Source organism: Pelobates fuscus, chromosome 1 (genome assembly GCF_036172605.1).
Source record: "Pelobates fuscus isolate aPelFus1 chromosome 1, aPelFus1.pri, whole genome shotgun sequence".
Classification (NCBI taxonomy): Eukaryota; Metazoa; Chordata; class Amphibia; order Anura; family Pelobatidae; genus Pelobates; species Pelobates fuscus.
The window spans coordinates 116,173,657-116,187,151 of record NC_086317.1 but is presented as its reverse complement, the minus strand read 5'-3'; the positions used below and the strand labels follow the sequence as shown (position 1 = coordinate 116,187,151).

General features: G+C 42.6%; 1 protein-coding gene across 1 annotated transcript in view; it reads left to right on the top strand.

Moving 5' to 3' along the window:
* LOC134593676 (granulocyte-macrophage colony-stimulating factor receptor subunit alpha-like) overlaps nucleotides 1-13,130 on the top strand; it is a 122,815-nt gene extending 109,685 nt beyond the window's left edge. Inside the window, exons 12-14 of the mRNA XM_063444600.1 lie at nucleotides 6,171-6,267; nucleotides 7,466-7,544; nucleotides 12,998-13,130. Of these exons, the coding sequence (XP_063300670.1) occupies nucleotides 6,171-6,267; nucleotides 7,466-7,544; nucleotides 12,998-13,066 (245 nt within the window). The 3' untranslated portion in view covers nucleotides 13,067-13,130. The remainder of the gene's footprint in view (nucleotides 1-6,170; nucleotides 6,268-7,465; nucleotides 7,545-12,997) is intronic.
* The last annotated feature ends 365 nt before the right edge of the window (nucleotides 13,131-13,495 follow it).

Sequence of the window (13,495 nt, the reverse complement as noted above, 5' to 3'; positions counted from 1 at the left end):
CTGATTTGGGCAGTGAGTTTGTCCATCAGGTATGTGTCTTTGATTTTTACAGTTACGTCTGCGTCTGTGGGTAGGTCAGGTTTTAGCCATGCTTGGGCAATGGCCCTTCTGGCCGCTAGTGTGATTTTGTCAAAGAGTCGTTGTTCTGTCCTGGGGAGGCCGTCTATGGGTTTGGATAATAAGATCGACCAGGGATCCAGCGCAATAGGTTTCAAAAGAACGTCCGTCAAGAGCGTCTGTATGCGCGTCCAGTATTTGTGCATTTCGGGGCATTCCCACCACATATGTATGAAGGTGCCCTTACCCCCGCATCCCTTCCAGCATATGTCGGTCGTGGTTTTACCCATTTTGTGTAGTTGTACTGGTGTGGTGTACCATCTCATAAGCATTTTATAGGATTGCTCTTGGTGTAGTACGCAAATAGAGGTTTTGGCTGTCGCTTCCCATATGTCAACCCAGTCCTCTCCCTCCAACGTCCCTCCCAGGTCCGTCTCCCATTGGTTAATATATCGCGGATCTGTGTCGTCTTTGACGGGGGCGCTAAGATGTGAATAAATAGCGGTTATTAAGCCTTTTTGTACGGTTTCGGCATTACATAGCTGTTCGTAGAATGTCATTGGGGCGTGTGCTGCTTTTTTAACCTCTGGAGATCTGGCGAAGTCTCGTAGTTGTATGTGGCGGAATACGTCCTTTGTAGTCAGGGTCGTCAGGAGTTTAAGACTGTCAAACGTTCTGAAGGCTCCACCTTCGTACATTTGTCTGTATCTCTGCATCCCCGTGCTCTCCAAGCCCCTAAAGTCCCTTGCGCTCAGCCCGGGCTCAAACGCCTTGTTTCTCAAGTACGGTGTCAGTGGCGAGGGGGTGTGCTTGAGTGCGTATTTAATAGCCGTCTTGTCCCAAATTCTAACTGAGTTTAGGACGGCCGGGCAGGTAGTGTTTAGGGCGGGTCTGTCTTGTTTGGGGACCCATATCCAGTATTGTGGTAGGTCTGGGCCCATGAGCTTAGTTTCCAGGTCGACCCACCTATGGGAGCCTTCTGGAGCGTGCCACGCCACTATTTGGGCTAATTGGGCCGCTAAGTAGTAAAGATGTAAATTTGGGAGTCCAAGCCCTCCTCTTAACTTCGGTCGATACAACACCTGTCTGGCTATTCTATGTCGTTTTTGTGCCCATATGAAGTTATCTATGTGTCTTTGTAGTGTGGTGAGGTCTTGTTTACTAATTTTGACCGGTAGAGCCTGAAACAAGAACAATAGGCGTGGAAGCAGCGTCATTTTTATGGCATGAAGCCGCCCAATCCATGAGATTGGCTTCTCTTGCCATTTGTCTATGTCTTTGCATAGTTTTTGCACCGTGGGTGTGTAATTCGCGTCGTAAAGCTTCTCTGGGTCTGCGGTTAATTTGATCCCTAAGTATTTGACTTCGGTTCTCGAGAAGTGAAGGGGGTGGCTGGCTTGTATGGCAATGATTTCTGCTGTATTCAATTCCAGTGGCATCGCCACTGATTTATCAAGATTAACTTTATAGCCTGATACTTGCCCGTATTCGTCTAGGAGGGAGAGAAGGTGTGGCAGGGATCTCTGGGGGTTGGTGATTGTGACCATTATGTCGTCAGCGTACGCTGAAACTTTGTACTCCTCTCCCCCTGCCTTTATGCCTGGGATGTTCCCGTCTTCCCTTATCCGTTGCAAAAGTGGTTCAAGCGCTAGGACGAACAATAAGGGGGAGAGGGGGCAGCCCTGCCTGGTGCCGTTGGCAGGCGTGAATGGGGTCGTAGCCGCTCCTGGGACAGCTGTCTGCGCCCTGGGTGCGGTGTATAGGGCCTTTATGCCCCTTATGAACCTCTCCGGCATTCGGAGGTGCTCCAAGAGCGAGAAGAGGTAGTGCCACAGGACCCTATCGAACGCCTTCTCCGCGTCCAGGGAAAGGACCAGAGAAGGCGTCCGGGTCCTCACTGCCCACCATATGACATCAGCGCCTCTCCTAGTGTTCTCGTATAATTGTCGAGATGGCACAAAACCGACCTGATCCGGGTGGACCAGTTTTGTCAGCAAGGGGTTTAGACGAGTCGCTAGAATTTTGGCGAACAACTTAACATCGAAGTTTATAAGCGAAATGGGCCTATAGTTCCCCGCCTCCGACGGGTCTTTACCGGGTTTCGGGATGAGGGTGATGTCTGCTGTTAGAGTTTCTGGGTTGGGATGTCCTCCGTCCATCCATTCCGCATATACCTTAACTAGTCGTGGGGTTAGGGTGTCTCTAAGGATCTTATAGTAGGAACCATCGTACCCGTCCGGTCCCGGGGCCTTGTTACCTTTAAGTGCTGAGATGGCTTTGTCGACCTCCTCATCCTCTATTGGGGCATTTAGTGTCAGCATGTTCTCCGCCGTGAGATGTGGTAATTTTGTTTTGTTCAAGTAGTTTGCGACAGTGTTCGCATATGTCGCATTGTTACTATTTACGTCCGGGGAGTGGTCATATATATTTGCCAGGAGCTCCGTAAAGACCTGGTTGATTTCCGAGGGGTCGTGTGTGATCTGCCCTGTCTTGTTTCGGATCGCTGTTATGGTTTTGAACTGTTGTTTGGGGTTGAGTGCCCGGGCTAGGAGGGTGATGAGCGTTTTTAAATGTATTATTTTACTTTTTTTTTACTTTTTTTTACTTTTTAAAACTAGTTTTTAAACTTTTGTTTTGCTTATTAATTTTTTTCAACTTTCCTAAACTTTCTTAAAACTTTTTTTTACAGATTTAACATTTTTATAAGCTTTTTTTTTTTTTACCGTTAACCCCTAACTAGCAGTAAGCAGCACTAACAGTAAATTCCCCACGTTCCCATAACTCCCACCCACCCCAGCTAGCAAAATATATAATTATAAAATATTTAAATTAATTAATTAAATATATTGAACCCTTAAAAAAATGAATAATAGTTAAAACTCAGGGGTTAAAAAAATTTAGATCACAGTATAATACTGTGATCTGTATTTTGATCACTGTAGGCAGTGATCAAAATGGCAGGGAAGGGGTTAATTTTTATTTGGACTGGGTAAAGGGGGGTGTTTTTTTTTTTACTTAAACGTTATTAAAACATTTATTTTTAACTTTCGAAAGCTTATTTTAAAACTTTTTTTAACGTTAACCCCTAGTTAGCCTAACACCAAATTCCCCAATTCCCCACTAACTTCCACCCACCCCAGCTAGCTAAATATATTATTTTAATATATTTAAATTAATTAGTAAAATAAAATTAGGGGTTAAAAAAAAATCAGATCATAGTAAAATGTATACCCTGCCAATTGATCACTGTACTCAGTTATCAATTGGCAGGGAATGGGTTAATTTTTTATTAAAATGGGTAAAGGGGGGTGGGATTTTAAATTAACTTTATTTTTTATTTTTTTAACAGGAAGCAGGATCCTCACTGATCCATCTCCCTGCACTTCATACTGAACCCGGAAGTGCAGGGAGGCGGAAGGTAAGTACATGCAGTACATGAGCTCGCTCTGACAGCCTGTCAGAGCGAGCACTGCTGCAGGGGCAGCACAATCGGGTGCTCCCGGTCTACCTCTGATATAGAGGCAGACCGGAGCACCGTTAACCCCGCCATTGCCGCGATCTGGTGTTAATTTTAATGCGTGACGGACAAGGTCCATCGCCCGGTGTTAAGGGTCTCCCCGCCAGTGGCGTGCACATGACCTATGGGGCCCCAGTGCAAAAATTGATCCGTGGGCCCCCCCGCACGCTTACTCCACGCAGGCCGGGCCATAACACATGGCGGCGGGCACCTGGTCGCAGGGGTTGCAGGGCTACAACCGCGGTATGTACACCAGTGCATGCAGATGCACACACACTTAAAGGACCACTACAGACACCCAGATCACATCAGCTCAATGAAGTGGTCTGGGTGTCAGGTCCCTCTAGTTTTAACCCTGCAGCTGAAAGCATCTATGTTTCACTGAGGGTTAATCCAGCCTCTAGTGGCTGTCTCACTCACAGCCGCTAGAGGAGCTTCCGCAATTCTAAGACACTGAACGTCCATAGGAAAGCATTGAGTAATGCTTTCCTATGGGCGGTTGTAATGCGCATGGCTCTTGCCGTGCATGCGCATTCGGAGCTGAGCGGCGGAGGGATCCCCAGCGCCAAGGGAGTCCGGCGCTGGAGAAAGGTAAGTGCTGAAGACACACACACACTCTCACGAACAGACGCATACACACTAGCTAACAGACACACACATTTACTGACAGAGACACACTCAGCGACAGACATACATACACACTCACTTACAAAACATACACTCTCACTGACAAACACACACTCACTAACAGACATCAAACAGACTCACTAACACAAACACACTCAGTAACAGACACACACAGTAACACACTCACTGACACTCACTATCAGACCCCCCCTTAACAGACACACTCACTGACACTCACACTAACACACACACTAACACTCACAGTAACACACACACTAACACTCACAGTAACAGTAACACACAGTAACACTAACACACACTAACACTCACAGTAACACTAACACACACAATAAGACTCACAGTAACACACACACTAACACACACAGTAACACTAACACACACACTAACTCTCACAGTAACACTAACACACACAGTAACACTAACACTCACAGTAACACTAACACACACAATAACACTCATAGTAACACACACACTAACACACACAGTAACACTAACACACACACTAACACTCACAGTAACACTAACACACACAGTAACACTAACACACACACTAACACTCACAGTAACACTAACACACACACTAACACTCACAGTAACACTAACACACACACTAGCACACACAGTAACACTAACACACACACACACTAACACTCACAGTAACACTAACACACACACTAACAAACACACTAACACACACACTAACACACACAGTAACACTAACACACACACTAACACTCACAGTAACACTAACACACACACACTAACACACACACACACACTAACACATTTTTTTTAAATTTAATCCCCCCAGCCTCCTTACCTTTTGGAGTGCTGAGGGGATTCCCTGGGGTCCAGTGGTGCTGCTGGGCTCCTGGGGGGCCGGTCACCCGGCGGGCAGTCAGGCTGGCCGGTGCGCAAGGGAGCACTCTCCCCTGAGTGCTTCCTCTTCAGCTCCCTCTCGCGCCGCGTACTGATACCGGCTCCGGTATCAGTGCGGTGCGCGAGGGAGCTGAAGAGGAAGCACTCAGGGGAGAGTGCTCCCTCGCGCACCGGCCAGCCTGACTGCCCGCCGGGTGTAACCAGTGCGTAAATACCGTGTCGCAGGGGCGGCCGGGCCCGGTCGCAGCCACGACCCCTGCGACCCTGGTATGTACGCCACTGCTCCCCGCCATCGTCCGTCACCCGGCGGGAAGGGCTTAAGAAACAAATCTACATACAAACACACCTCTGCATTTAAATGCAAACACTAAACACAAGTACAGCACTGCATTTCAAAGGCAACAGTGTATACAAATACACATGTACTCTATACAAAACACATACTTACATTCAAACGCACAAACACTGCTTACAAATACAACCCTACAAGGATGGACAAATGGTAGATCCCCAGTTGGCATAGCATCGTTATAGTTGGACGACAGATGGGAATCTATCTTTTAGTCACTCTTGTGCTAGAGAAGGGGGCCAAAAAATGTTCTTGCACCAAGGTCCGCTCTACATTAGTTCCACCACTGTTGGAGCTATGTATATTTTCTATACCAATTTTGGAGTTCTATTTCCTCTCTTTACTGCTGTCAGGATAGGGGCAAGGCTAGTAAATGCTACCATGTTTTATCATGAAAAAGGGATTGGCAACACTTACACAGTCCAACATTTTTTAAGTTTTTCAATAAAACTTACACAGTACACATTTTAAATAAAACTAAATAGAATTGAACGTTAACAAAACAAAATCTTGAATGAGTATACGTTATGCAGGTGCCCATATTGTCAGTTTAACTCAAACCTTGCAGGAACAGATTATTATGGCGGCATCAAACTATAGTGGTTATGGTGTCTACATTGGGTTTATAGATTGTTGCTTCTCTTCTTAAAATAGTAGACTGAACCATTTTTATCTGAAACAATTTAGTTATTGATTGTTTTTTTTTCCCATTTTCCCAAGGGTATTCAAACATTAATATGGACAATGTACTCATTCCCTCATTTGTTGCTGCTGGTGTATTGGTAACAATCATAATTCTACTTTCAATATGCATATGGTAAGTTTTTTTTATTCTTTCATAGTTAATATTGTATAAATGGCACTAAGTGAAATATTTCTATTGCATACATATCAGCAAGACAGATTCAGACAGATTTGTTTTTCTCACTTTAGGAGGACATTTCACTGAGTATTTAAAAATTTCTGCCAAAATATAAAAAAATTTGAATTTCTTCAACTACACTATTTTTCTAGTACTTTCACCTAAAATGTCCATGTTAATTCCTGGCTGTTCGTGGTTTAGTGAATAACAATGTGAGGTCGCAGTCACAATCTACAACAGAGTCTTTCATATTCTTTATAAATTTGTATTCAGTAAAGTGCTTATTCAAAGTCACTTTATAAAATGCCCACTTTTCAGTTTTTAAAAGTTAATAATAACATTTAATGAAACTATCACAGAGGCAGCCAACTTAGCTTGAGTGGCAGTTGATCAGATAACAGTAGAGTCTTACCCAACATGGCTGATTAGTCAAATAAAAAGTGAATTTTTCTAAAAAAAATAAAAAATAAATGTTATACTTCATTAAAAAATACATCATTAAGTTTTAATAAATGTAATAAACATTTTTTTTAAAAAGGAGAAGTTGACCTTTAAGGCCAGAGTAGTATAAGTAAAAGCATAGCTGTCTTAGAGAACATTTCCAGTTTAACATTACAGATCTTAGATTCACTTTGAATTCTTACATTATTAAATAATCCTGTAAATGTTGAAAATTCACATATGTCCAGCACTACTGCACTGTGTAGCAGGTAATCCCTTTATTTGCTACCAAACCAGACGAATAATGTTTTGACAGAGGTTCTGTGTTTTTTAAAATCTCCAGAAGGGAGAGCCATAATAAGTATAAATTAATTCTCACCAAGGTTCCAATTTAATATATCTATAATTCAACATTTACAGAGGCTTTTTAAAAGTCGTTGTATAATATATAACAGACTGAAATATCCATATAGGGACCAGTATATAGAAAGTAAAAATAGATAACATTTAGGGATATTTTTTAGTGAACTAAGGATAAGTATTATAGATCTTAGCTTGTTATTGTCTGTTTTTGGAATCACTAATGTAACTAGGAAAGAGTATTATAGGCAAAGAAATACACCAGATTTTATACCAAATGTTTTATAACCATGAATTGCAAAATAACATGCAAGATAGCGTGAGTGATAACTCAGTTATTGGTTTCTTTCAGGCAATGGGACAAGTGCTTTCCTACAATTCCAAAGCCAAAGATATATCTTGATATTCAACATACCAATGAACAGAACATGGTAACCTGGTTATTTACATTTGTGTTTTTATTAATAGTGAATCAAGATATGATATGCCCAAGGTGATTCTATATATCATTTTATAATCCAGGGTAAGATTGTAATATGAAACTAGGTACTACGTCTGAAATTTTAATACACAAATTTATCTGTAAAATTTCCATTAATTTTGAAGATATATAATTTTAGGAAAAATCTTTTTTTTTTTTTTAATTCTTTATTTTTGTTGTGCACAAATTAACAAGTAGCCTCAGTACGCCACAACAGCGGTACAATCGGTATCAAGGTACATAGGAATTCAAGCGGTATCAGGGTGCATAGGAATTCAATATGTAATACAAGGTGTGACAGTTTGTATATAGGCACAATTTTTATGTTAAGAGAAGAGATAGGTATGTCACAGTAGTGAGTTCAAAACTAGTAAGTGAGTTAAGCCGACGTGTTAGTGAACTTAGGTAAGACATGTCTAGTTAAATATGTGTTATAGAACTTGCACAGGAATTATACGAACAGCGAACCCCATGTAACACATATGCTAGGCAAGAACAGGTTACTGTACCACTGGTGCCTACATTGCCCTTCCAGGGCTAAGGAGGGTAAGGTGAGTATGGTGTAGTGAAAAAGAGTAATATCAAATAGGGGCATAAATTCTCGGGATGAAAATATAATTTTGCCTCTTTATAAATCGCTGGTAAGACCACACCTTGAATATGCTGTGCAATTTTGGGCACCTCTTGTAAAGAAAGATATCATGGCACTAGAAAAAGTGCAGAGACGAGCTACAAAAAGGAATGGAGCATTTTAGTTACGAAGAAAGGTTAAAAAAATTTAAATCTGTTTAGTTTGGAAAAACGGCGCCTGAGAGGGGATATTATAACATTATACAAATATATTCGGGGCTAGTACAAACCTTTATCTGGAAATCTATTCATAAACAGGGCTATACATAGGACACGAGGTCACACATTTAGGCTGGAAGAAAGGAGATTTCATCTAAGGCAAAGAAAAGTTTTTTTTACAGTAAGAGCAATAAGGATATGGAATTCTCTGCCTGAAGAGGTGGTTTTATCAGAGTCTATACAGATGTTTAAACTGCAGTTGGATAAACACTTGCAAAAACATAACATACAAGGATATAATTTCTAATTAGTGGGGTAATAGCTGCTTGATCCAAGGAGACATCTGACTGCTATTTTGGGGTCAAGAAGGAATTTTTTCCTACTTTGTTGCAAAATTGGAAGCGCTTCAGGCTAGGCTTTTTGCCTTCTTTTGGATCAACAGCAAAAACATATGTGAGGAAGGCTAAACTTGATGGACGCAAGTCTCTTTTCAGCTATGTAACTATGTAACTATATATAAACAGAAAAATCAGGCGTTGAGGTATGTAACCATATGCATTGCCTTGTATGGTGTCAGCTATGTGTGTATAAAGGAGATTGTAACTCACTCGTCTAGTAAGTGCTTAGAGCTAGGAAGTAGTATACGGAGGCGGGGAGTGGGGGGGAGTAAACAGGTGTCTGTATCGGTCAGTCTATATTGCCTGGGGGAGTTATCAAAGAGAAAAGGCTATGATCAGCTAAAATTATAAAATAATACAAGAGAAAACAAGACCTATGCTTTTAAAGTATGTGACTGCTCTCAAGTCATGGCAGTCACATACGAGTCCGACCAGGGCTGTTCGCCGGGTTCCACATATGTGGAGGTTTTGGAGCGGTGATGGGGGCTTTACTGGTCAGACTGTCCTGTGGTAGACCCAGGTCACGCAGCAATGCTGTTCCTCCTTGAAGATCATGTAGTGCGAAAGTTGAGTCTCTGTGTATGACCAGGAGTGTGCAGGTCAGGCACCAGCAGTAGCGTATATATTTCTTTGCTGCAAGAGTGAGGTAAAAGGCTTGAGGGACCTACGCCAGGCCAGGGTGCTGTTTGAGAGGTCCAGGTAGAAAGCCAGGGTCCTGTTCTCAAACTGGTATTGGGATGTCCCCTAGAGGGCCGCAAGGACTGCTGCTTTGTCTGTTCCATTCCGGAAGTGGACCATCAGGGCCGTTTCTTTAGCCGGTTTGGGGATGCGGAAGAGGCCATTCAGAGCTACTGCTTTAGCCTGCCACGGTGGCATTAAGGCGACCATAAGTCTTCTCATTAGGTGTGCTAATTTGGCTTCTGGAACGTCCTCAGAGATCCCTCAGATTTTTAAATTGTTCTGACATGTGTCCTCTTGTGCCGAGAAGCAGCACTCATATGTTTGGTTCTGCCTTTGCAGTTCTCGGACCGCTTGTTGCAGTGTTTCTATGTGCTGTGTGCCTTTGTGGGAGGCTTCCTCTAGCACTCCGATGCGGCCTGTAAAGCCCTGTAGGCCTCTGCGGATCGTTGCCATATCTGCTTGGAGGGTGTTTTTCAGGTCTGCCAGTAGCTCTTTCAGAACTCCAGCACTTCGATGCAGCCTGTCAGGCTCTGTAGGTCTCCCTGGATCGTTGCCATATCTGCTCGGAGGATGTTTTCCAGGTTTGCCAGGAGCTCTCTCAGAATGGCAGTGGTGACAGGAGCTGAGTCTGGTGCTGTCAGGCCCAGCTTTGGCTTCGGAATTGCAGGTAAGTGTTCCTCCGGACCTTAAATCAGGAAAAAGAACAGTGGAGGAGTATATTACAGGCTTTCGTCATATTGCTGCTGATACTGCCTGGAATGAAGGGGCCCAAACAGATCAATTTTGACTTGGTCTATCTGAGGCGATAAAGGATGAACTTGCCCGTGTGGGGGTACCAAATAACTTGGTACACACAACTGTCAATACAAATTGACAGACACCTACGAGAACAGAGGATAGAACGTGTTGCCACCAATGCTAATTACCACACTCTACCTACTGTTGACCCACCATCTACCTATTTCATTCAAACTGATGAACCTATGCAGATTGGAACATTGAATGCCATCCGCACTATAAATGAAAAGGCCAGAAGGAGAACCGAAGGCCTCTGTTTCTATTGTGGCAAGAAAGACCACTACATCAGCTATTGCCCGGTACATCCTTTTCGCCCTAAACATGGCTATGTGGGCACTCTGTGTCAACATTCAGCAAGTCCTCCATGGCAGTCTATGAAGCATAATTGTTGCAGTTGTAGAACTCTGCAGGCGACCAGGCAGAAAGGATTACTTAACCAAGCCACTGGCACCTTCACAATCCTGGCTAACCCTACTCCTGTTACAGAGCCTCGAAAGGAGGTCGTTGCATCAACCTTTTAGTCCTCAACCCCCTTAACCTGTGTGTCCCCAAACGTTACCTGCTCTAATACAGTGAATTTACTTCTAATGTAACCGTGGTCCGCAGGCAGGACCTAGACGCTTTTGAGCAGGCTCTTAAAACCAAAACTGCATCCCCTCAGGTGACTACTGCTCCTTGCCTCCACTGCCAATTCCAAGAATAATATAATTTACAAAACATTCCAAAACTTTTGGATCCTGATGCCTACACAGATCTGGATTCCCTATCTGAGTCTGAACCAGATCCCGCATCTAATGAGGAGGTCCTGTCTGTTCACACAGACAGCAAGACATGGCCACCCCTTTAACAGACCTGGCTGGGTTTGAACTCACAGCTTCAGCATCCCAGTCAGGTTCTCTACCTTGCTGTCCACTAGGTGGGTTCAGTATCTGCTCTGATTCGTCTGCTACCGGATTCCTTTACCTGTATTCCCTGCCATTCCGCATCGGTTTGCAGAAGTGTCCTTGCAAACCTCTCCTGTCCGCCGGTGTGTTTCTCCTCCCGCGGGTGGATCAGGTGACATGTGTACCATGACCCCCATGCTTCTCCAAGATTCTATTTAAACTCTTAGAATCATGTGCACCCTTGTATAAGTTACCTGGAGGCAGTGTGGAGGTCAGTGAGTATAAAAATGGACATAGCGTCCCGGCCACATAGGGGATTTGTCTCACCTGACCGCTGGTTACCCTGTTTTCTTATAAAGGTCCTTAGACCCCTCCTCATGGGAGGGATCCTTATTCCCTTTCCCCTATGAAAGCATGGAACACCCTTGGTTCTGTGCTCAGTTGTTTTGTTCATCCCTAGGAGTAAAGAGCCATCTCCGAAGGCATATTGCCTACCATTGTTTATGGAATACCCTTGCTGTGTATCCTGTATTCCTGTTTCCTGCTGATTCCCTTTTAAAAGAACTTTTGCATATTTGACTTCGTATTGGATTAACCCTTGCAGCGCTGATTCCCTTTTAAAGGACTTTTGCCTAATTTACCTCACATTGGATTAACCCTTGCTACACTGATTCTCATTTGGACTGCCTTACCTAGTGAAGTAACTCTGGTAATGGGCTCTATTTTCTTTAAAGACATTTATTTGCACATTGAAATAATTACTTTACTGTCCCTTTATTTTCTGCTTATGAAACCTGCATTTACGTTACAAAAAAAAGACCTTATAATTTGGTGACTGTGCTCGCCTCCATCTCTGCATCCTGAGCTCTCTCCATATCTGCATCTCTGTGACATGAGCTTTTCTGTAGTGAACATATATGTGTGTCAGTGAGCTTGTCTGTAATGAGCTTGTGTGTGTTAAGGAGCTTGTCTGTAGTGTGCATGTGTGCCAGTAAACTTGTCTGAAATGAGCATGTGTGAATTAGTGAGCTAGGCACATTTGTGAGTTTTAGAGCAAGGAGCATAGTACTACCCAGGTTAGTAATAACAGCTTAACATAAGCATGTCGCCGAAAGATTTCCCCATGACAAGAAGCCCAAACCCTTTCCCCAAGAATACCCATTCAAATTCCCAAAGGGGGCTCTGAAATAACTTAACCTATTGTCACTAGGACTGTGAAGGAAAGCCATGAAGTCTGGATGAAAGTAAGTCCTCTTGGAAACCATTGCGAACCCCATGAACTCCTTGGTCAAACCCTGAACCATGTAGAACAAAACCAAATAAATCTTTCTTCGGTCAGAGCTTCAATTAATCCACTTTTTTCCTGGGAGGCAGAAACAGGATTAAGACTTCAGGTGGGGGGCTAACGATAGAAGAGCATGGCATTTGAAGTGTTATTGTCTCCTTTATTTGAGATAAATTTCATCCCTTATGCGATTATTTATGGGTTTTCACCATCTTAGGAAGAAAACAAACATCTTAGACATAACAATAAATGATTTTTGTTATCCATATGTACTAATTGAGTTATTTCCATGCACTTGCGAGTGTTTTGAATTGTAAGTTTCATTAATAATTTCAATAGTTGTTTTTTTTTATTGTTTTTCTTGTAGAATTTATGTTGGTTAAGAAAATCTCTTTTTTTCTTATCATGTCACTGAATATAGCCTTGGTATATATATCTTCAATCTTTTTCTCTACTCCAAGTTTATTTAGGAGATTCCAAGACTTCTCAATATCCTTATTATAGATCATTGGTATTCTGAAACAATATACATGAATCATTTATCAAATGCTTTGTATTTTTTCCCTAGGCAAACGATGGTGAGAACCATACGTTAAGTGATGGACCAGTCACCACCATAATTGAAGATATCTACTGATGGACCTCTTTCAAGCCATTACTATATATTCTATTATATAGATATAGATATACACACACATACACACACACACACAAACAGATCTTGTGCTGGTTATGGTGACAACGAGTAAAATTATGCAAAAACATATTGTTTTGCAAAATAAAAATTACATTTAGGAAAATAAACAGGTGTATATTTTGAATCTCACACAAACATTATTTTGTGGTTAAAAGTTAAACACGAGGAGTTGCATGCATTATTGCTACGACATCACGCAAAGCATGTGGAGGTGGGGAGACCATGGATGGAGTTCCTGGCATGTATCAAAGCTGAAGCGGATGGGGGCAGGGGGCGGGAGAAGGGTCGCGTATAGGATAACAGGATTTTCTTTTGCAAACACTTTTCGTACTATTTACTGAGTTACTGTTGCCTGCTTACATCTGTCTT